Source organism: Polyodon spathula, chromosome 2 (genome assembly GCF_017654505.1).
Source record: "Polyodon spathula isolate WHYD16114869_AA chromosome 2, ASM1765450v1, whole genome shotgun sequence".
In the NCBI taxonomy this organism is placed as follows: Eukaryota; Metazoa; Chordata; class Actinopteri; order Acipenseriformes; family Polyodontidae; genus Polyodon; species Polyodon spathula.
Genome location: NC_054535.1, coordinates 3,876,271 through 3,898,861, shown reverse-complemented (window position 1 = coordinate 3,898,861; position 22,591 = coordinate 3,876,271). Strand labels below are relative to the sequence as shown.

The 22,591-nt window shown below is 37.9% G+C and overlaps 1 protein-coding gene across 5 annotated transcripts in view; it reads right to left on the bottom strand.

Moving 5' to 3' along the window:
* Positions 1–22,591, bottom strand: part of pcdh7b (protocadherin 7b) — a 179,155-nt gene that overhangs the window by 31,105 nt on the left and 125,459 nt on the right. For 2 of the 5 annotated variants that reach the window (XM_041274472.1, XM_041274482.1), the window contains exon 3: positions 15,028–15,879. The exons of the other annotated variants lie outside the window; for them this stretch is intronic. In XM_041274472.1, coding sequence (XP_041130406.1) covers positions 15,866–15,879 — 14 coding nt within the window. In that variant the 3' untranslated portion in view covers positions 15,028–15,865. Of the gene's footprint in view, positions 1–15,027; positions 15,880–22,591 lie in introns of those variants that run through there. 5 annotated transcript variants of the gene reach the window in all.

The following is a 22,591-nucleotide window of genomic DNA, read 5'->3' as shown; positions in this document are numbered from 1 at the left end:
TTTTCAAACTTCCCTTGCAAAGAAGGTTCCATTTGCGGCTGTTTGGAGCTCTTAGTTTGTCCAAGCCCTTTTTGTATCTGTCAGGTTTCTTTGTTTCTTTCGTTACCCTTCTATACCAAAAGCAGCCTGATACTTTGCTGGCTGGACAATATGCCTGTAGCACAATCATATATTTTTTGAGATCTTTTTAACAACTCAAGCATAATATGCAAGGAATTTCAATGTCAGAGCACTTGCAGTTGGAAATCTAATATCGTATATATTTGTCAACATTTGAACATGGTAGCAGAAGGCAATAATATGCATAGGATTTAATAAGCCTCAACAGTCCTCAATAGAATCTCCTGCTCAGCAAGCCCCACTGGGAAACATGAAATGCAGAGATAAGAAATGATGCATCATTCTGACAAACTGAATGTGCTAAAAGCTTAATATAAAGCCATGCATGAAAGTAGCACTTTTTTCTAATGCACCACTGGCTGCATTTATTTTAAATAATCCCTTTTTAAAAGTAATCTTTAAACCTTTTTTTCTGTAAATTTAGATCCTAGGCAAAAGCATTCATAACAGTTTTCCTTGGTGGCTTTTGTATCATAATATTAACCTTAAAATACAGTCTGCCAAAAGAAACCAGGAACGACCAGTCAGATTATCCTTGAGTATAGGAATGCCATTTAAATTCTAAGTTATTTTATTATCCAGGTTTCATTTTTAGGATGTTCTATTTTTCACTATGTGTTATTTCTAAGTTGCTTAATTATTTACAATACCAATTGTTTGCCTAGTATAATTGATCATACTGTGAATGTAAACATGTTCCTCCTATCTCTATGTACTGTAGCAGCACCAACAGAATTACTGGCCTCATAAAATCTCCACCTCAATATGCGAGACACATCCCTCCTTTTTCATGTTCCCTTGCGTTTCCTTTTGATCATAATTTACTTGCAACGACCTCCTCCCTCTGTGCAGATGGCCAGGCACTGGAAAAAGAACCAGACTGACTTTACAGGATTTGCTGTTGTACAACACTTTGAGAATTGGAACAGCATGTTTTACAAATAGTTGATTGCGCTTAAACTATATGGAATCAAACTATGGGCTAAAATTGACTGGGATTACATTGCAAACATTTAATGTACAAAGGACATACCTGTAATACTGAACAAGGTGCAATGTATGTGAAATGCCAGCAATACTTTTTGCTTAATACTGAAAGGATACAATTCACTGCATAACCCTTGCACCCTTCAAACATTCCAACCAACAAACACTCCCTACTCTAACCCTTGCTGCTGTTGAACCACTGCTGTTGGTGTATCATCTAAAACATACGTGCAGATACAGACTGAGCACTGCAGAGTGCAGCAGTGGAACAAAGGAGTGCTGCAGAAGGCACCTGTCACTTGGGCTTATTGCATCGCTATTTTATGGCAGTAACAGTCTCCAGCATTAACATAATGAGGCATTTCAGCTTAATATGAGCCTACCGTACAGGGACAAAAAGAGCTTGGTAAATGAACTGGGACTAACAAGGAGATACCACTCAGCACAATACTAACAATTACAAAGTAAAAAGAATAATATTACAAGAATATATTCCACCTTTCACATTGCTAACAAATTGCACTGGGAGGGGTGCATTGTGGGATGCATACATTTAGTGAGAGGTACATTACTGTTATTAAAGGGGCAGCAATAAATAACAACTCCTGCCTTCCTGCTTGATGAATTGTTTTACTCTTTCACTGAGAACACTGTCACTGGGCGCAGCCTATTCTAGTCTTGCATTTTAAAGGGATGAAAATGCCATGTTTTCAAGTGTTTTTATACCACAACCAGAATGACTAACAGAAGGTAAAAAAAAAAGTGCATAATGAAAACCATATAGCTGCTGTAACCATACAAGAATGACTCAAATCTCAAACCAAAAACATTAAGAATAAGTGGTATCAAATAAAAGACTACTTTAGGAAAAAAAAAAAGCAATATATGTCTGTAGAATAGATGTAGGTAATTGATAAAAACAAATAAGAAAAAGAAAGCATTTTAGTTATCTACAATGTTTCTTTAGATGGTGTATTAGACTGGTGTTATTTTTTTAAACGCAGTTATTGCTAGGATAATGTATCAATGAAAGAGGCTACCTTTTAAAGACTAGATTTTGTCAAATCCTTTATTGCATAAGTACTCACCTTAGCCTTGACGGTGTCACAAAGCTAGTGATGGGGAACAGCATGTAATGCACCAAATAAGCACTTTTTGAAATGACTACTTAAGGCTGGTGGAGCACATAGGCAACTTGATTTCTTATAGGGATGCATTCTTGTTAGGTGCTGAAAGTCACGTACCTTGGCATTAATAATTCAAAATGAATTGCACTTGGATCAGGCTATACTAACAGTTGCTTTCCAATATGTTTTAGGTGAAAGCTTGTGTCCCATAGAACTGCAAGAAGATAATCATACAGCTGAACTGTTTTAAAAATGATAACACAAATAATAATAATAAAATTAAAAAAAACAGTCAACCAGAAGACACAATCTTCCTGTGCTAGCCTACAGCCATTTCAACCATTTGTTATTATTTGCTATGTTAACAATATTTTACTATAAGTTTCTGCTAAGTGGGTGCTTTATTTGTGTTGTTCGGGGGGCTGAGTGAGGGCTCCTCCTCCCTATTTCCTTCCTACCAATAACATCTATTAAACCCTGTGGAAGGGTGGTGGGTAATTCACTGATACGGGAGACAGAACAGATGTACTTGAAACACCACACCGGTGCCCAGTTTTATTTTCAGTACTTACACTTTTTACCTGCAGAGGGCACTGTTGTCCGTGGGCTGCCTATCAACGATGATAGACAGCACCACGGGAATACCAAAGCTGGTAATTAAATTAACTGCGGATGCACTTGCAGGTGATCAAAATAATAATGAAAACAGAAGGCGAAAAGAACAAGGAAAAATAAAACAGTAATAAAACTACAAATAAAAGGTGCTGCACTCGGCAGTGTTATCCCGGTTACCTCTACCCGAATGACCCGGATCACCGACCTACTCTAGCGGCTCCCTGCCTGCTCTAAACAATACTTCAGGGGTCTGCCCAAGGGTTCCCCGCTGTCACTCTCTGGCCTGTTGGTTGCTGTCTTTCTCCGAGCTGGTTCTCGATCCTCGACCAACGCTTCCGCACATACATCGCGTCTAAAAGGGCTGATCTGAGGAAACAGTAGAGCATTATCTTATAGGGCTAACAATCTCCCCAAAACCCGCCTCCCAGCCATTCAGAGAGAGGGAAAGTCCACACACCCACTTTCCCACCTCCCCTTGTTACTGCCATGACTCACAGGCGGTTGTTGGATGACTTCTGCCCTCTTCCTGCAGCACTGTAAACACGCCAGCAGAGTCAGCACAGATCTCCTCCCCCTGCTACAAACCCCTATTTAAACACCAAGCTATGCACTTGCTGTTTTTTGTTTTCCACCATCCGCCCCTCCTCCCCACTATGCCTCCCTCATGTATTCTGCTGTTCCCCTTCTGCAACGGTCCCCCTCTGGGGTAAGTGAAGCTCACTTTCCAACCTTAGCACTTTCTCAGCCGCCACTGACTTCGTCCTTCGCAGGGGAAGATTCTCATCTAGAAAGGGGACCCCCGGCCAAATCTATCTCTCTCTGTCGTCTTCCTACCTTCTCACCTCTAGATCTCCCTTGTGGAAGTATCGGTTGCTTCCTAGCCTTTGAGACCAATCGGTTCATTCATCTCCGTGAGTGCGGCTCTCTGCAAGCCAAGGGGAATCTTACAAAAGATTAATTCTCAAACTGAACGCAATTGGGATTCAAGGAAACGCATGTACATGGATTAGGGAATGGTTAACATGTAGAAAACAGAAAGTACTGATTAGAGGAAAAACCTCAGAATGGAGTGTGGTAACCAGTGGTGTACCACAGGGATCAGTATTAGGTCTTCTGCTATCCCTAATCTACATTAATGATTTAGATTCTGGTATAGTAAGCAAACTATTTGCAAAATTTGCAGACAACACAAAAATAGGAGGAGTGGCAAACACTGTTGCAGCAGCAAAGGTCATTCAAAATGATCTAGACAAGATTCAAAACTGGGCAGACACATGGCCAATGACATTTTATAGAGAAAAGTGTAAGGTACTGCACGCAGGAATCTGTAAAAAAGACCTAGGAGTTTTTGTTGACTCAGAAATGTCTTCATCTAGACAATGTGGGGAAGCTATAAAAAAGGCTAAAAAGATGCTAGGATACATTGTGAAAAGTGTTGAATTTAAATCAAGGGAAGTAATGTTAAAACTGTACAATGCACTAGTAAGACCTCATCTTGAATATTGTGTGCAGTTCTGGTCACCTCGCTATAAAAAAGATATTGCTGCTCTAGAAAGAGTGCAAAGAAGAGCGACCAGAATTATTCTGGGCTAAAAGGCATGTCATATGCAGACAGGCTAAAAAAATTGAATCTGTTCAGTCTTGAACAAAGAAGACTACGCGGCGACCTAATTCAAGCACTCAAAATTCTAAAAGGTATTGACAGTGTCGACCCAAGGGACTTTTTCAGCCTGAAAAAAGAAACAAGGACCAGGGGTCACAAATGGAGATTAGACAAAGGGGCATTCAGAACAGAAAATAGGAGGCACTTTTTTACACAGAGAATTGTGAGGGTCTGGAATCAACTCCCCAGTAATGTTGTTGAAGCCGACACCCTGGGATCCTTCAAGAAGCTGCTTGATGAGATTCTGGGATCAATAAGCTACTAACAACCAAACGAGCAAGATGGGCCAAATGGCCTCCTCTCGTTTGTAAACTTTCTTATGTTCTTGTGTTCTTACTCATCTCTAAGTCACAAAGCGCATCTCTCCTATTATCAATTCCCAAGGTTTCTTTGTTTCCGCAGCCCTTGCTCGTGTCCAGTGAAACTGCTTCCTCCTTGCAATCTGATTCAACTTTAACTAATTTCTTCTCTTCATGTCGCTAACCTGTAAGCTGATGTGAGCATACGGACAGCTTTAACCAGAAAGGTTAATGGAATAGATGGCACACACAAATAGGTCTGAAATTTGAATATGAGGAAAACCATGATCATTTTGTATAACAATGTTCGATCATATAGCAGTTATTTTCCTGCATGTAAACTGATCAGTGGTCATTAATATCTGGTTGATCCAAGTTATCATGCATGGGATAAACAATGAAAAGTGCCATTAGGCACGAGAAACTGGATTACTTTGTTTTCCGATTCAACAGTTGAGTTGTTTATGCCACTTAAAACATTTCTTCTCAAGTGATACTTGCTTGATAATGAGATTTAAATCATTGTTAACTTGGTAATTTGATTTGATTTTCGCTCCTTTGTTCGCTTAGTTCAAACAGCTCAAATGTTTGTTTTTCACATTGTGGGAATTAAGTTCTTCAGAGTTTTGAGTTTGAAATCCCACTTAACAGACAAAAGTGTTTGTTGTAAGTGCAGATAGTAGCGATGACTATGTTTTATATGTAGAACATGAAAGTGGAATTACGAAAAAAATGCAAAAAACAAAACTGTGTGAACTGGGAAAAGAGAGCTGTGTTTAAAGCCAATGGCTGTATGACTGATTGAAATTTACAAAGTGATGACGAAATTTCTGTTCCTGAACCTGTCCAGATGTATGAAATAAAAATTAGAAGGCTGGTGCTTATATAAATATAAATGTGGTGGTAGAATATGGAGAACAATTGGAGATAGGACCCTGAAAAATATACAGTCTTTACCCTGGAATGTAAGGATGACATTACAAAATGTGGGTGGAAAAAAAAAGAAATGTAGTTCTTTCTGTTTAAATGAGGAATGGCAAACCACATCTCCCAGAATGCCATGGCTATCCAAGAACATTAGTTAAACATATACACCTGTTGGTAAATAACAAGCCAGGCAAGTATAAAAGGACAGGTTTCAAAGACAGTAGCTCTCTGTGTGAAGGTAAGGAACTGTATACAGACCAGAATACGGTTTATGTTCAATCAAAGTACATATTAAATCTGTGATTTGAGAATAATTTATTTAAAGTCAGTAAAACGGATTAGCGATCTGACTGAAAGTTAGGGATCCTGTTAAGTTTAATTAGCATTCCAAAACAAGAGCTAGGATTTACTTTTGTTTTGTATTGTTTGTTAAAAGAAGCTTTGTTCTCACTGGTAAAGGGATACCGTGGAAATAATAAACATATTTAAACCCATCCTTTGTCATTGAGAGTGCTTTATCCACCAAAGACAGTGTTAGGATCCCAGAACTGTGTTCAAAGTCATACTGTAAAGAAGCTTTGTCACATTCATTATGTTAATGCTAAATTGTAGCAAACAATATGAAATGCTAAACTGAAATCACAAGCCACTTTCTAGGTGTTACATTGAAATATGTAATACTATAAATTAACAAATAGATTAAATGAATGTTGCGTAATAAAATGGTATTCACTTTTCTGCTGAATTGTTCTGGCTGTGGTTTAGTTGACAAATCAACAGTTTTCTGTGGATTCGTAGCACAAACTGTGGCTTTGTTAAATCAACAACATATCTGCCCGCACTCCCCTTCTGTTCGTAGAATTAAAATCAAACAAAAGATCAAAGGTTGACATCATAGAAATGTTATATTTAAAGTAATACCCTTAAAATCATATAAACATTTCTTAAAGTAATCGCTGAACGTCAGCAATATTTGCAGATCTACAGGGGTTTATTTTGATAACTGCTCAATAGATAACCTTGGGGCAACATTTTGTGCAATGATTATGATTTTCCCAATACACTGTTAACAACACCACTTAGAGTGTTATATTTTACCATTCAGTTTATCTTTTGATTGCCTGGATAAAGTGAAAGATTTTAGTTTTATTATTTTACATTTTTCAAAAAGAAAACTGCTTTGCTTCCAGGCTAGAACCATGTATTCTAAAGCCTTGGTTTATATTCACAGAGAAATGCATCTAAAATGTTACACTCGCTTCCATTGTATTTAGGGATACAAAAGAAATTAGTTCACAAATAAGTTGTGAGTAAGATGACTCTAACATAACACCAATGTATTATATTCATGGGAAACCCAGACTAGTGTTAAAAAGCTGTTTGTGACCTGTACAGATAATGGCTGGTAGGGTGCTCTGTGTCAATTTAGGGTGAAAAACCACTGATGCATTAAAAGCACTGTAAACATGTCATGTCTTTGTCTTTCTCCCCACAATGCAAGCCATCTCATTCACTTCCTCTCTTATCTACTGACTTTTCACTTGCCCAAATTTGTTTACAAAATATCATGGTTACATATTTTCTGCATTTCAAGCTTACCCAAAACCAAACATCCTTAAAAGAGACACTTCTACTGGTATGTGCAAAACTTAAACTGATCCCAACTGGGGAAAAAACACACAAGAGATTTTTTTCAAAGGTCAATCTAAGTTTGCATACACTTTACAGCTGGAAAACATACAAACAAACATCTATAAAAGTGTCATGGGCATGTAGAGTACAAATGTCCTGTCTCAACAACAGGTAATGGAAAATACATTTTTCTGTCGTGATTGTTTTCTGGGTGAAAAGCAAAGCAACATCCAGACATTTCTTAATGATTTAAGAACTAAGTACATACAGCTGTTCTTTTAACTGAGCCTCTATATTGAAAACATCATTTTGAACCTGTCTTTGTTTTATCTTATTCTTGCAATTCACAATGTCCTTGAAAACATCCCGCTGCAACTCAAATAATTCTCTTGTACTAATGGAGCAGAACACTCTGCACTGACTCCTAATTTAAACAGAAAAGCACTCTGGGTATTGGATCATGGTGGATCAATGAAAGCTGCAGATATTCTAGTACAGCAATGAAAAGCATTAATCGTCAGGTGTCTGCCTATATACTGTGGTCCATTTTACTTAAATAACAAACTACAAATATTACAACCCAGCACAATTTGTCATACAAACAAAATCAATAAGCCACCATTTTCTTTAAAATACAGTAAAACAGTGTTCAGATTTATGTACAAGGTGAATGTCACTATATATACTCTACAAAAAAAAACCTTCAACATGAAGCTTGACAGCATAGCAGGCTGATAGATTATTATTTCATGCCTTTCATTTCAGGCAGCCAGGGTTTCAGTCTGGCTCAGGTCAGTGTGTTGCTTGATGATGGCCCAGGCCAGATGGACACCCCAGAATTTGGCACGATTGGCACTTTGCTTGAGAAAGGCCCAAATGGCAGAGGAGGACTGGGACAGGATAAAGGTGATCATAAAATGTTACAATTTGCCTTGAGGCTATGGTTCAGATTTATACTGGTATTACTATCACAGGAGAGTGGGTGCGGGCGATTTAAGCTCTATCGTCGGCCTGGCCTGTAGTACACACCTCTGCTGGAAACTCGTGTGTGGCTTTACTTTGGCCTGTCTGAATATTTTTCAAGGTAGGCATCTGCTGCAGCATGACTTGCATGAACACTAAGTCCAAGAGTTCATCAATGCTGTATGTGTTCCAGTCAGCCATGACAGTTGACTTAACAATGCATTCAAACTGACTTCTATTTCTATTGAATAACAGTAGTATAATAAATACATATGCTGTCAGACCTCTGGTTTTGAGGTACTTTTGAACATTTGAGTGGCATCACAGCTGTTGTTAAATCAAAGCTAGGTGAGCTGAAGGCCTCACGACAGGTGTTGTTCCAGTGCTTCTTTTTACAGTTGAAGGTGCAAAAGAAACGAGCACAAGCAGGTTGTGATTTTTATCTTGTATATGACGCAGTGTGTATATAAATTAAAGGGTGGTACTAGCTGCCATCCTTCCTGCACCACTGTTGTGCTTCCAGCTCAGTTTCTTTATAATGTGCTGTGTAGCCAAGCATAACCAGAAGAAAAGGTCAATATTTCCTTAAAACAGAAATGGTTTATAGCACAAGCTATTACATAATGGTTACAACCCACTGATAACATTATATATATATATATATATATATATATATATATATATATATATATATATATATATATATATATATATATATATATATATATATATCAATCAAGTTATATGTTTATTCACTATATTTAAGTGATGCTACAACCGTCCTCAATTTGCCCAGTATTCTTAATATATGCCACTGCATACATCTCCACACATCTTAAAAGGCACGCACATGAAACGAAATGACCCTCATCTATAAACAGTTTCTGTGTACAGCTGCTTAACTCTGGGTGAAATTGCATTTTTTCTTATACAATGTCATTTTGATGGAATGGCTCCCTGAAAATAATAAGGAGAAACTAGTGTGAAGTGAGATCATGAATGTAGATGGAAATTGTTTTTATTCATTTTCATTGGCAATGGCGATCATAACACGGAGACTACATTTGTAAAGGCAATTACTGATTTAAGGTTTTACCAAAAAGGGACATGCAACATGCTCACTAGTTACAATGGCAAAACTGCTGCACGCAATTACAAATAAACAATTAATAAAATATCCTGACATATTCATAGTTCTCAGTCCTTAGGTGAAAGGACTGAGAACTCAATACAGCAATTAGTTTGTCATGAATTACTGTTTGTTATTTTGTAATGAATAACTATTTGACAAGACACTGTTGCATCAGGACACTTAATACCTGTCTGCACTGATTCTGTTTCGCCTTCATGCTATTTGTTACTGTTTTACACATATGAAACGTTTACCATTACAGATTTCCATTGTAAGGTTTTGTGTTCATATAATGTGACCAGACACTTCCAACTATTGCCAAAAATGAAAAATCGTGTAGCCATTTGTATTAGGTTCTACCTAAACGCTATCAGTGCGATTCAAAGATTGTTAGATATAAAAATGAAACTGTGCAGAGCATCTGACATACAAGGTACATTTTAACATTTTGTAAACACTAGTATATTATTATTTTTTCTGTCAGAGTTAAAACAACAATGCATTATCAATGACCCATAAATGGCAACTACATCAAATTGGTACATTTTCAATGCCTAACTAAAATACTTTGAGAGCCACCGGCAGCATATTGCAGCTACTATGGTGCTTGCTCTTGCCCATGAAAAATGAACCTACACAGGATAGCTTTTTTCACTGAATGCATTCTTGATTTGCTTGTGCAGGCAATACAGCCTGCATTCTTAAGTACTTCCTTAGTATTGATGTGTTTAAAATGCTCTGAGTGTTCTCCTTTCATGTTGTAGCAGGTACTACATTAAGGTTCCATTTAGCTGATTAAACACATTCGCTACATACTGTGCCATACCTTATCTTGAAACACCTATACTTTGCTGACAATAATCAGTTGATCAATGCAGTTGATTGCTAGTTTGGGCATTTTTGATATTTTTGTTTTAATGTTGCATTAATATTTTATTTCCCCTAACTAAGCATGTTCACAAACTACATTCCCAGTAAACATGTACACATTGGGCCAACACTGGCTTATGGTTGGCGATGGTCGCCATTGGCTGACGGCTTTTGCCTTGCACTGGAGACAGACGATGAAATAAATACAATCCAAACGCCACTGGCCCAGCATTGGGGACAGGTATTGATTTTAACTTTAAAGGCTTGTTCACACTGGACATATTATTTAGACAGATGCTACAAACAGTACGCAGCTGAGCGATCCCTTTGCTGTGTTAGTGAATTCTGATTGGTCAATAAGGGAATCACGTGACTTCAATTTAGACGGGAGTGCTTGAGATTTGTGAAATAAAGCAAAAAAATTTTCAATGCCTACCTTTTCCAGTTTAAGAATTAAATACATTATTATTATTATTATTATTATTATTATTATTATTATTATTATTATTATTATTATTACATTATATTAAATAATATTTATGCTACTATCCAAACAAACAAACAAGTGGTTGAAAGTGAACATGATTGGTTGAACACGAGTAATGTCACAAACTTGGTGCACAGAAGCTGAGATCTCGGAACTGATCCGTTGCATTTATGATTTGAACGCAAGGTGATATGATTTTAGAGGCCATCTAAATTATATGTGTGAACCAGCCTTAAAGAACCTATGACATGGAATTTGACTTTTACCAAAAAATTAAAATATATATTATTAACAGGTCTCACTTATATAACATATAATCATATTAATTCTACCACAGTATGTTTAGTCACACTATAATGAATCAAATAATACCCAGAAATACACAGAGGGCGATCTCAATTTCCTAGTTTGGGGCCAGGAGACTGTGACCTCACAAAGGGAGATACCCGCAGGCTCCTTGCATCTGCCAGTGTGGCTGACAGCGACAGTGAAAGTGAGAGTAACCTAATTTGATCAGTTTCAGACACCTCTTATGAATGTACATCAAGTAGTGATGGATCTGACATAGAGAGAGAAAACAGGGATTGTCTCCCATATCAATTCGAGCTGTATGCCTCCGAATCAAAAGTGTCAAACTCAGCGAGAGACTCCGACAACACCAATGCGGACGGACCGGAAGGACAGCAGATGTCCATAGAGAATCAATGTCTTGGCAACACAGAATGGTTTAACATTGATTGACACTTAAAATATTTCATATTACCCATAATTGTATACTTATGTCAGTCTTTTAGTTAACAATATTGATACATGAACTATTGGTACTAGCAGAATAACTGAGCGTCATGGATTACTACTGGTATGTATTTAACATATCTCTCTCTATATACATATGTGCAGTATATTAAGGACGAGCACATTTTTGGTTTTTATGATTATTAAATCTAGTCACAATACAGAGATGCCAAGGGCTACGATTTGGCCATAGCATTTTGGAGGTTCTGCTTTAAAATCCTTATTCTTTTCACACCAATGCCCATCTTTGCCATTATAATTGGGCTCTCTTCAAAACAATTCAGCGCAAAATGTGCACTACATATGTAGGTACACTTCCATGTCGACATACACTTTCCTCTGTTTTTTTTATTTGTTTCTCCCATATGCATTGCATTTATTTCTCTTGGGGGGAAATTATGTATACTAATATTTGTTTTTTATTTGTTTTTTAAAAGTAGTTTGGACCGTGTCAGTGTGTCTCTAATACTGCCTATTTTCTTTATAAAAAAACTTGAAATCTGGATTTGGCCAATGACAGATAAAGTAGCAATGCTTTGCGCAGAATGAGCGGGAACAGGCGCATGACTTGAGAGGAGGCCGAACTGAGTTAGCTAGGTAAGGATTTCAAATTCTTAATTTAAACTATATTCATTTATATATTATTAATGTACTACTATTGTTTCTGGACTATAACATGTAGCTAGCCTGCGACTGAATTGACTGAAATTGTTTTATTTAAAAATAAAAATGTTTTGTATGTTTTTGGCGATCGATAATAAAACTTACAAATAGGCTACTTACAATGATTTGATTATATGGTTATTCCAAATCAAGACCTGAATAAAAATGTGTTATTTTGAATGTCAATTGAGCACATTAACATTGTGACTGAAGTACACATTTTTGAAAGACCAGTCCCGCATTAAAAAAAAGGATGGTGAGGGTAAATATTTTCCTCTTTGTCAGCTTATCTCCTAATATTTTATTAATAAACATTTTTTCTCATGATCCGGTTTCCTGCAGAACAAAATGAGTAAGGTGTACTATATATATATATATCATATATAGATAATTATATATATATTATATATATATATATAAAATCGCGCGCTTTCATCGGCTTACAGTACGTGTTCTTATATGTTTATCAGTTAAACAAACTGTTTAGAAATAAAAGTTGCTTTTCAGACTCTGAACATATGATGTGTTTTCATAATGTCCAACTATTTTACTGTGATAGTGCTTTACCTTGAGAAATAATAAAATGTGTAATAATTTAACGAAACGGATTAATAAGCAACATCCATGGTTAAATATATATGTTGCGGAAATGTTTCGTGTTTATTTATTACTCTGTTTTCATATGCATTTAGCAGTTCGTAAAGTGTACAGGCTAATGTCTTTTGATTTGTGCTGTCCGGATCATACATGTGAACCTTGCATTTGTTTATACAGTTGTTTTGTTTTTTTTCAATTTCCCGGGCTAAGCCTCTCCCGCGTCAGTGGCAGGGAGCTGGGGCTGCAGAGGCTGAGCCTGACATAGCAGTGGGAAAATCGACTGCAAATTTGAAATGAATGAACTAATAGTGGATTGTTTTGGCATGGATTCTGGCCCCACTCTGGAGTTTTTTTATTTATTTTTATTTTCAATAAATACGGCCCTGCGTCCTGCTTTACAAATGTGAAAACTTTATAGTATTCCAAATACCTGCAAAAATAATACAAACGGTACAGTAAAAAAAAAAAAAAAAAAAAAAACTATATATGTATGTAGGCTAACATTTAGAAAGCAATTGGGTTTGCATTATTTATTTAGAGCCATAAGCTGTAGTTATTACACAATATAGTAGGAGATTGTCAATGAATGTAAATAGCTTAATCTAGTTATATATTTGTCCAGTATCTGATTAATAATAACTGTGTGGTTATAAGGAAAGATTTGCCATGGGCTTTTGTTACACAGTTATTTTAATTTTGACTGGGGAGAACAGTTAACCTGCAAATAAAAGCCAGGTTAGACTTGAAGAGTTTTAAGAGGTTATACATGTTGTATAAATGTAATGTTAACTATAAAATAAATTACAACAATATTCAAATACATCTGCATAATATTTTAGTGTCATTGTCTTTATTATTTTTATTTTTGGTTATGGTACAATATCAGTTACATTTATTTTTGTAGTTAAGAAATGCCTATAATTTTTTTATTTGTATAATTTTCATAAATTAATTTCATGCAGGTAAAAGCATTGTTTGCTATTGTTGAATTCACTGAAACCTCTGAAGTTGAGGTGATACCAAATACCTGGATGATTGGCTCTCCCAAATGTTTTTGGCCACCGTTCAAGTCTGCTGTCAAGGCTGTTTAGGCATACGTGACTCCCGACAACACATGGCCATCATACCAAGTGAGAGTCATTTCTTTGATCAGTTTTGCTTCACAGTATAGCCTAATTAATAACTTGCTAATTCATTGTCTAGTGAAATATCCACATTGTATAAGAATGTGTTACCAAAAATACATTACTGCTGATTCCAAGTATCATATCTACTGAATTGTCAATTTTGGAAAACTTATTTTTAGAAGAATAAATAATTTTTAATTATTAGAAGTTTTATTGTGATGTTTATTATCACTGTGCGACCGTTTTGCAATGTTTGAACTGCAAACCATGTGTTACTTACGTGTAATAATATACATAAATATTACGGATTCACACACTACCACACATTCTAAATTAAAGTTATCTGAGGTCACTTCTGATCTACAAACAGATGCAGATGAAATTAATGTAGAGGCAGCAAAGAAGAAAAAGGAGGTAATTAGAGTATTTATCTTTATTTATTTTTTCTATTGTAAACCTCTATTTTCCTAACTATGTGGGACCAGGTGGTCTTCGGATAGTGGAATTGTTTGGATAATAGTATAGCAAGTATTCTGAAGATAAATACATATCTACATAAGCACATGCAGCTTTTTCATGTATACATGTACATTGTAGTGTTTTGGAAACACATAGATTTAATGAATTAAATTTAAAAAAAAAACAAAAAAAAAACATTGCAATTATTTGTCATAGTTTACTTTCAAGACCAAACAGGAACTGTATTTTGTCTGATCACCTCCAGAAAATCACCCAAAGCATTCGGCTAGGAATCTGGAGCTGTCACTGCCCCCTACACCCCCACCTCATATCCCCACACCCCCACCTCAACCCCTGACTTTATAACTGCATATGATGACACACATGCCTTCAATGCAAAACTTTCAGACATCCTCTCCTCAAACAGGTGTGGAAACCCCATTGAGAACAGCTAACTGTTAAATGTGTAATAACTTCATATTCATAACAACACATAGGACAGGAAGATTCACCAAAGTTTAATGTTATACTTTCTCTCACTCTTCTAGAGAGTTGTGCACTTTTAAAGCTCTGAAGTCTGGCACACACACACAAATATTTAAAAATGTGTTCCTGGAAACAAAACTATACTTTCATAAGTATGCCTTAGATTGGTGTATTGCCAATGGAAAACAGTGTTTGTACCCTAAATTAATTTTACCATCTAATCTTTTCAGCTTTTCAAAGGAAAGTATTGCAGTGCTTCATGGAACTAAAAATGCAAGTAGCACGTAACACCTAGACTCCTCAATAACATGACCTCTGCTGGGCCAAGAATACAAGAAGAATTTCAACTACTGGAAGGTGGCTAGCTTCCTCTTACAACAATGGAGGCAGTGGACACCCCTGAAAAAGAATTAGAAGCAGAATCGTTTATGATATAGTGTAATTTGTAATATTTTCTTGACTGTTTTATTTCTTTGAAAAAAGTCCAGTTATTAATAGCAATGCTGCCCTGAAACTCATAATTGATTGCAGTCACAAAATACACTTAAATACACTTTTCCCATAGTGTAATATTTTCAGTTAGTGTAACCCATGGGCTTGTCTGACCAGATCATTAATTGACTAGACAGAGGCTTACTACACAACCAACATGTTAACAAGGCACTAGGTACTTAAAATGTTATTATTGATTATAAACAATAGTTCTAAACAGAATATTGACTAACAATTTGGACTAATGGACATCTTTTAAATACTACTCAAGTAAACATATCTTCTGAAAAAAATTATTTCAGCTTGGCATGCTTTCTGCAGTTGGAGGTGGAACCTCAAAAGCACTGGAGGCTGATGAGTGCCACAATTTCCAATAATCTTGCTGTGCAGTTCAACTTGGTTGGGAGAGGTGCCAAAAGATCCTTCAAGGCTCTTCATCTGGAGAAAATCATTTTCAGAAAGTAATTTTAGTTAGTTAAATATAGCCAATCACAGTAAAGAATGGTAAAAATTTGAAGCTACTTCGTTAGTAAACAACCGCAGTCTAGTGCCAACTGGAGAACAAAGTACTTTTCAACAGAGAGGCTGTAAAACCTAAAGACAAGAGGTGCCTATGTTTAAAATATTTTATAACTTATTAATGCAATACATGTTTTTGTATTATTATCTTATTTAGTTTATTCAATGGTTTTATATTGTAGTTACTTTAAGCATGTTCACTTGTAATGTCTTGTACATAAACCTTTCTTCACAAAACTCAGCTATGAGGCCAACATTATTTGTATATTTTTTTAATTGTGTTTGTACAGTGTATGGATTTGCGTAGTTCATTTTCAAATGTAAACCCATGTTTTGTTTTCTCATCAGAAAGAGATGTGCTTTCTTCTAACTGGTTAGGAACGTGAACGCCACATTTCTGTGTTATTATGGAAAACGTGATTGAAATGCAAATGCAGCAGCTATTAAAAAAAAAAAAAAATCAAGCAAATGTGTTTTCTGGAAATCTGAATTACTACGAGTCTAGTGTGGTTTGAAAACATATTTCCCACAAAATGATACTATAGTTAAATACTGTATTAAACTGCATTAAGAGCAGTGCATATTGATACTCTGTGTTTAGTCTGCATTAAGTTATATTAAAAATATATAATGTCAGTGTGGTTAGCAAGTAAATCATTGTGTTGCTTTTTAACAAGTCTTTCTCTTTGCTTTTTAAAATTTGAATCGCAAATTGAAACCCAATATATCAACAGAAAGGTACTGAGTAGACCTTTCCAATGATATAATATGTTTGTTGTGGGATGTTTTATATATTTTTTTTGTAAGCCATAACTTTATTTTCTAAGTAAAACAAAATGTTGAAACCATCTTTTTAATTTAGTTAGTTAACCCATTTTATAAGCACAATAAGGTACTCCACGGTGAGATATGCTCTAATATCACCTCTTCACAAGTGGTCGAACAGACTCGGCTTTGCCTCCTGTTTACAGCACTGGGGTGTGGTGAAATTAGATAATCACACACTTGAAAGAAAATGACAGTTTTTTCAATATTTTGTGTGAATTAGATTAATTGCCACAATTATTCAATTAAACATTTGAACATGATTAACAGCATTTTTTACTTTTCAAAAAATCCCTTGCAAATACTGCTATTTCAGAAAGACTAGTTTGGTGGGAGGAGGCAGAGGCTGGAGGCTGCTGCAGCATGTCCGCAGTAAAGCTTATTTTTATTTTTTTGGAAGCTTGTTTTTTCTAATAAAACATTTGATTACAAAAACAAACAAAAAAAAAAAAAAACTATTGAAACTTAAATAAGAAATTTAAGTAACAAAAAAGATCTAACTAGCTAATAAACTACTAATGTTTAACAAAAAAAAAAAAACCTTAACCTTCATTGTATTTAACAGTTAAGGCTGGGCCAATGTAGGGCAGACGAGCAAAGTTATGTTGGGCTCTGACATTAGGCCAATCTAGGGCCAATGTTGGTATTTAACATTGGGCCAATGTTGTTGGGCCACTGTAGGGCCGATGAGCACAATGATATTGGGCCATTGTTGGTCTCTGACATGAGGCCAATGTACTGTCTGACAATGAGCAAACATAGGGCATGTTTGAAAGCCTAGGCCTCACTTCAGGCTAGTTCCCCGATGCACCTTTTATTCCATATAAAGTAAATGAGTTGGAAATACAGGTCTGTCTTTTGCAGTAAATTTGACAAAGTAATTCCCCAGACAATCAGCCCGACTTAGCTTTAGAAGGTACTGACATGGAAGGATTTTTTCTGACACCAAGCATGTTAAATCACTTACTGGCCAATGGAAAAGTAATTCACTTTGTTTAACAGGGGTGAAGCAAAAACGCAGTCTGTATGGGTGGCCTGAAACAGGATGTTCCCATTTAACAGAGCGACTAAGAAATTATTTCCAGGGCATGCACCTGCCATCCAGTCTGTCCCTTTTACAACTTGATATTCATTCACTGAATTTAAATTATACTATTCCCTACATTACTAGCATTACATCTGAAAAGTTCATTCTTGACTTGCTTTGACGCATTGTTAGAATTTCCAGGCAGCATCCTGCAGACTTCTGATAAAAATAAAAGCAATATAACAGACCTTATTCATATACTAGCTGTAACACAACATTGTCATATTTTTCCACATTTGAAAAAAAAAAAAAAAAAACTGGAATAAATTCTATATACGCTTTAGAAAAATGCCAAATATAACCAATGGATAGCATTTATAGACTGTGCATGGCACTGAATAGCATCCTTATAGAACATTTACATTTTATTAAGCACTGAGTATGTATATTGTAAAATTCTTTGCATGTCATAACTGACAATAAATCAGCAATAACACATCAAACACGATGTCAAACCGAACCACTTCTAAATTATTCCTTACTGTAGTGGTATGTTTGATATAACCCATTCTCCACCAAACCCAGTTGTGGTTTAAAAACACACCATCAGTCAATCTTGATGCAGATATAGGTTTGCAAAACAAATGTGTGCCATATCAACTATGGAGCTTCATCTTAAAAGCACTACTGTGGTCAAATTTTACAGTAAACAAAAAGAATCACAAAACAGTTCAGATTGTTCGGTGACATGTCATATACAGTCTGAAGATTAGACTACCAGGGTTACATTGGCTTGTAAACATGTAAACTATCTGCAGTAATCTAAACAGAACGGTTTAAACAATGTACAGGGCCTTTTCAAGAAAAAAAAATACTGGTATATTAATCCTCCTATTATGTTCATAATTTAGGTACAGCTGTTATGTTACGTGTCATATTGACCCAATGCAATTTCAAACAGCCTGAAATTGATTAAATGTTTTCATTTGCAAATGTGTTATTCTTTTATGCTCTTTTAGTCCAGGAGCTGTGATAAAACTTACATAAGACTGCCAATCTGGGAGCTCCTCATTTTGGAATGTCTTTACTCGTGAGATGCTGTTGCAATACTGTGACAAAGTGCCTTCCCCTGTGTATATTATCTGTTATGTGTTGCGTGTGGTGTGTTTAAATGTTGGTGTATAGACATTGGTACATAAACGGGTCTGTGTAACACGAGTGTTTAAAATGTATATGTGTATTTAGGCACGAGGATTGCACAGCACTTCACGTGCAAGTAAAAAGTAATAATATGTGAGCACGGGGAATTGCACTTGATTAATTCACGTGCAGTTGTACCGAGACTCCAATTGAATGACTGATTACCAGTCGAGTCTCGGTACAGCTGCATAAAAGGAGCATGTTGTCACATAAGTGGGGTTGTGTGTTCGGGAGTGGAGAACGGGGGAGAGAGAGAGAGAAAGAAAGAGATATGCATAATTCTAAGTCTCAATTGTTTTGGTGTAGCGTTCGTCCACTCTGTGTTTTGTTTTGTTTGTCTATTTATTTTGGCCTCATGTGCCGTGTCCTGTTTTTGTATTGTTACAAACCTTTTATTTTCTGCCTGTTCATTATTAAACTGCGCATCAGCGCCTTCACCATTTCAACAGCTGTGTGCAGAGTCAGTTCCTGTTTCTGGTCTGTCGTCACCCACTTCGGCTGTCCTTGTGACACACGGTGTCCTACGTGGGATTAACAAAGCCTCCTAGACTAAGACCAGGGCAGGGACTGTAGTTTTGGAAAAAAAAAAAAAATATATATATATATATATATATATATATATATATATATATATATATATATATATATATATATATATATATATATATATTTTATGTTTGTGTCGGGGAAAAAAAATAAAATAAAATAAAACATGGAAGGCTGGGACTGGAGAGATGGCTGCCAGGACCTGGAGGAGTTCCTCGGTGGTCTGGAGGACCAGGGCTGGTGCCTTGCCTGTGGGGAGTTTGGGCACCTGCCCCTACCAGGAAGGAGAGGAGGAACTGCCGCAGGAGAGGAAGGCAGAGGTCCCACCACTGTCCCCAGAGCCGCACCAGTCTCCTGCAAGGGAGAAAGAGCCGCACCAGTCCCCTGCAAGTGAGGGAGAGCCGCACCAGTCCCCTGTAACAAGGGGAGACTACATGCCGCTCCCACATCCACCGCTAGGAGACTACACGCCGCTCCCACCTCCACCGGCAGGCGCAGAGCAGCAGGAGTTGCCTCTGCCTCCGCCACCTCCACCGGCAGGCGCAGAGCAGCAGAAGCTGCCTCTGCCTCCGCCACCTTCACTAGCAGGAGACTACACGCCCCCGCCACCTCCATCGGCAGGAGCAGAGCAGCAGGAGCCTGCTGGGTCCCTGTCCCCCAGCAGAGGGTGAATGCCTGCTGGGTCCCCGTCCCCCAGCAGAGGGCAAATGCCTGCTGGTATCACTTCCCCCACCAGCAGAGAGTGAATGCCTGCTGGTATCACTTCCCCCACCAGCAGAGGGTGAATGCCTGCTGGTATCACTTCCCCCACCAGCAGAGGGTGAATGCCTGCTGGTATCACTTCCACTACCATCACGAGGAGAGGAGCTGGAGCTTTCTCTGCCTCCACCTCCATCAGGGGGAGAGGAGCAGGAGCTGTCTCTCCCTGCACCAGAAGGACCAGGACTAGATGCTGGTGGTCCTCGGCTGCTGAGGGAAGCAAGGGGAAGAACCTCCCGGCCGCAGTGGCCGAAAAGAGGGCCAACATCCGCACCCCAGCTTGTCCTGACTCCCTGCCTCGCTTCGCCCAAGGATGCCTGCCTCGCTTTGCCCAAGGATGCCTGCCACGCTTCACCCAAGGATGTCTCCGCATTGCCTGGGGTTGCCAGTCACTCCGCATTGCCTGGGGTTGCCAGTTGCTCCGCATCGCCTGGGGTTGCCCGCCGCTCCGCATCGCCTGGGGTTGCCCGCCACTCCGCATCGCCTGGGGTTGCCCGCCACTCCACATCGCCTGGGGTTGCCCTCCGCTCAGCATTGACTGGGGTTGCCCGCCGCGCTGCATCGCCTGGGATTGCCCGCCGCTCTGCATCGCCTGGGGCTGCCCATTGCTCCACATCACAGCCGGAAGTACTGTGGCCGGAACCCCACCAAGGGGAGCTGCCAGCCACGAAGAAGGGGGAGGAGGTCTGGAGACCACCAACCCCAGCAGCAGTTTCGCTGCCGGAGATCGGGAGAGAGGTCAGGAGACCTGCTCCCACTGCAGCAGTTTCGCTGCCGGAGATCGTGGGGGTGGTCCAGAGACCTGCTCCCACTGCAGCTTCTTCGCTGCCGGAGATCGTGGGGGAGGTCAGTAGACCTGCTCCCACTGCAGTTTCTTCCCTGCAGGAAGAACAGCCCCACCAAGGAGAGCTGCCGGCTCCGAAGAAGTGCCATGTTTGACAAATACTAACAGAGAATTAAAAAAAATCTAATTTTGGCAATAAAACTACTGTACATTTACCAAAAATGTGCTTGCTTAAATATTATTAGTGAAAATTACCTTGTTGCATTAAGGACTCTTTTTTCTTAAAAGGAGCTTGCATACCAGCTGAAAAAATAAATAAAAATAAACAACATCTATAAGACAAAAAGCTAGGTTGCTTGATAAGCAAACTAAGCAGAGGCATTTATATGTTTAAAGGTGAAAACCTTATTTATCATAGAAAAATCATTATGTCTTTTTCAAAGGATTTGGGATTACAATAATATAAATCAGGACCTTGTTATTTTTACAGTGCAAAATACTTTTTTTGGCGGTGTCCTCTGATATGCACGACTGAGCATGGCCTTGTTTTGGGTAAGCTCTGGGAATTATCATAAGAAAAAAGTGGTTGATCCTAATACAGTTACCCTAAAATGTATAACGTTATCTGGGAGTTTCGGGAGTAAATCCCATCGGGAGATGGGAGATCAAGCACTACACCGTGAGACTTGGCAGGTCTGCAACCTTTGAGCCATCCACATTCCCATCACAATCTTGCAATTAATGTACATTATATGAACACATAATTCTACAGATGTTGACGACATGGTGACAGATGTGTTGACAGCATCACTGTCAACATTTGATGCCACAGTGTAAACGCAGCAACTGTGAGACAGCAGACACTGCATTAAAAATTAAACCCCTGTTGAACTTCTTCTCCATTCTATGTTCTTTATATTTAAGAGGCCCTCATGAGGACAGGAGAAGAAATTTAAACCTTAATTTATACCAAGCATCAGTCCCAGTTCTCCTGAAAACAGAGGAAGCTTTACCTCCGATATTATAATGCTGTATTAAAACCTTTAATTAAGTAACATAGGGAACCCAACTATAATATCTCTACTAGGTATGTAAGCACATGCAGATCAAAAAAAGAATCACATGAAACAGTAACAACCTAATTTTTCAACAGTGTATCTTAATGTTTCAGAGGACTGCATACTGCTTCTTGTATCACTCAATGCTCAATATCTCTGTGTTACTTTGCTGATCTCAAACTGTATAGCACTGCCTCAGGAACACACCATTGTTCTCAATGCTCAATATCTCTGTGTTACTCTGCTGATCTCAAACTGCATAGCACTGCCTCAGGAACACACCATTGTTCTCAATGCTCAATATCTCTGTGTTACTCTGCTGATCTCAAACTGCATAGCACTGCCTCAGGAACACACCATTGTTCTCAGTGCTCAACATCTCTGTGTTACTCTGCTGATCTCAAACTGCATAGCACTGCCTCAGGAACACAC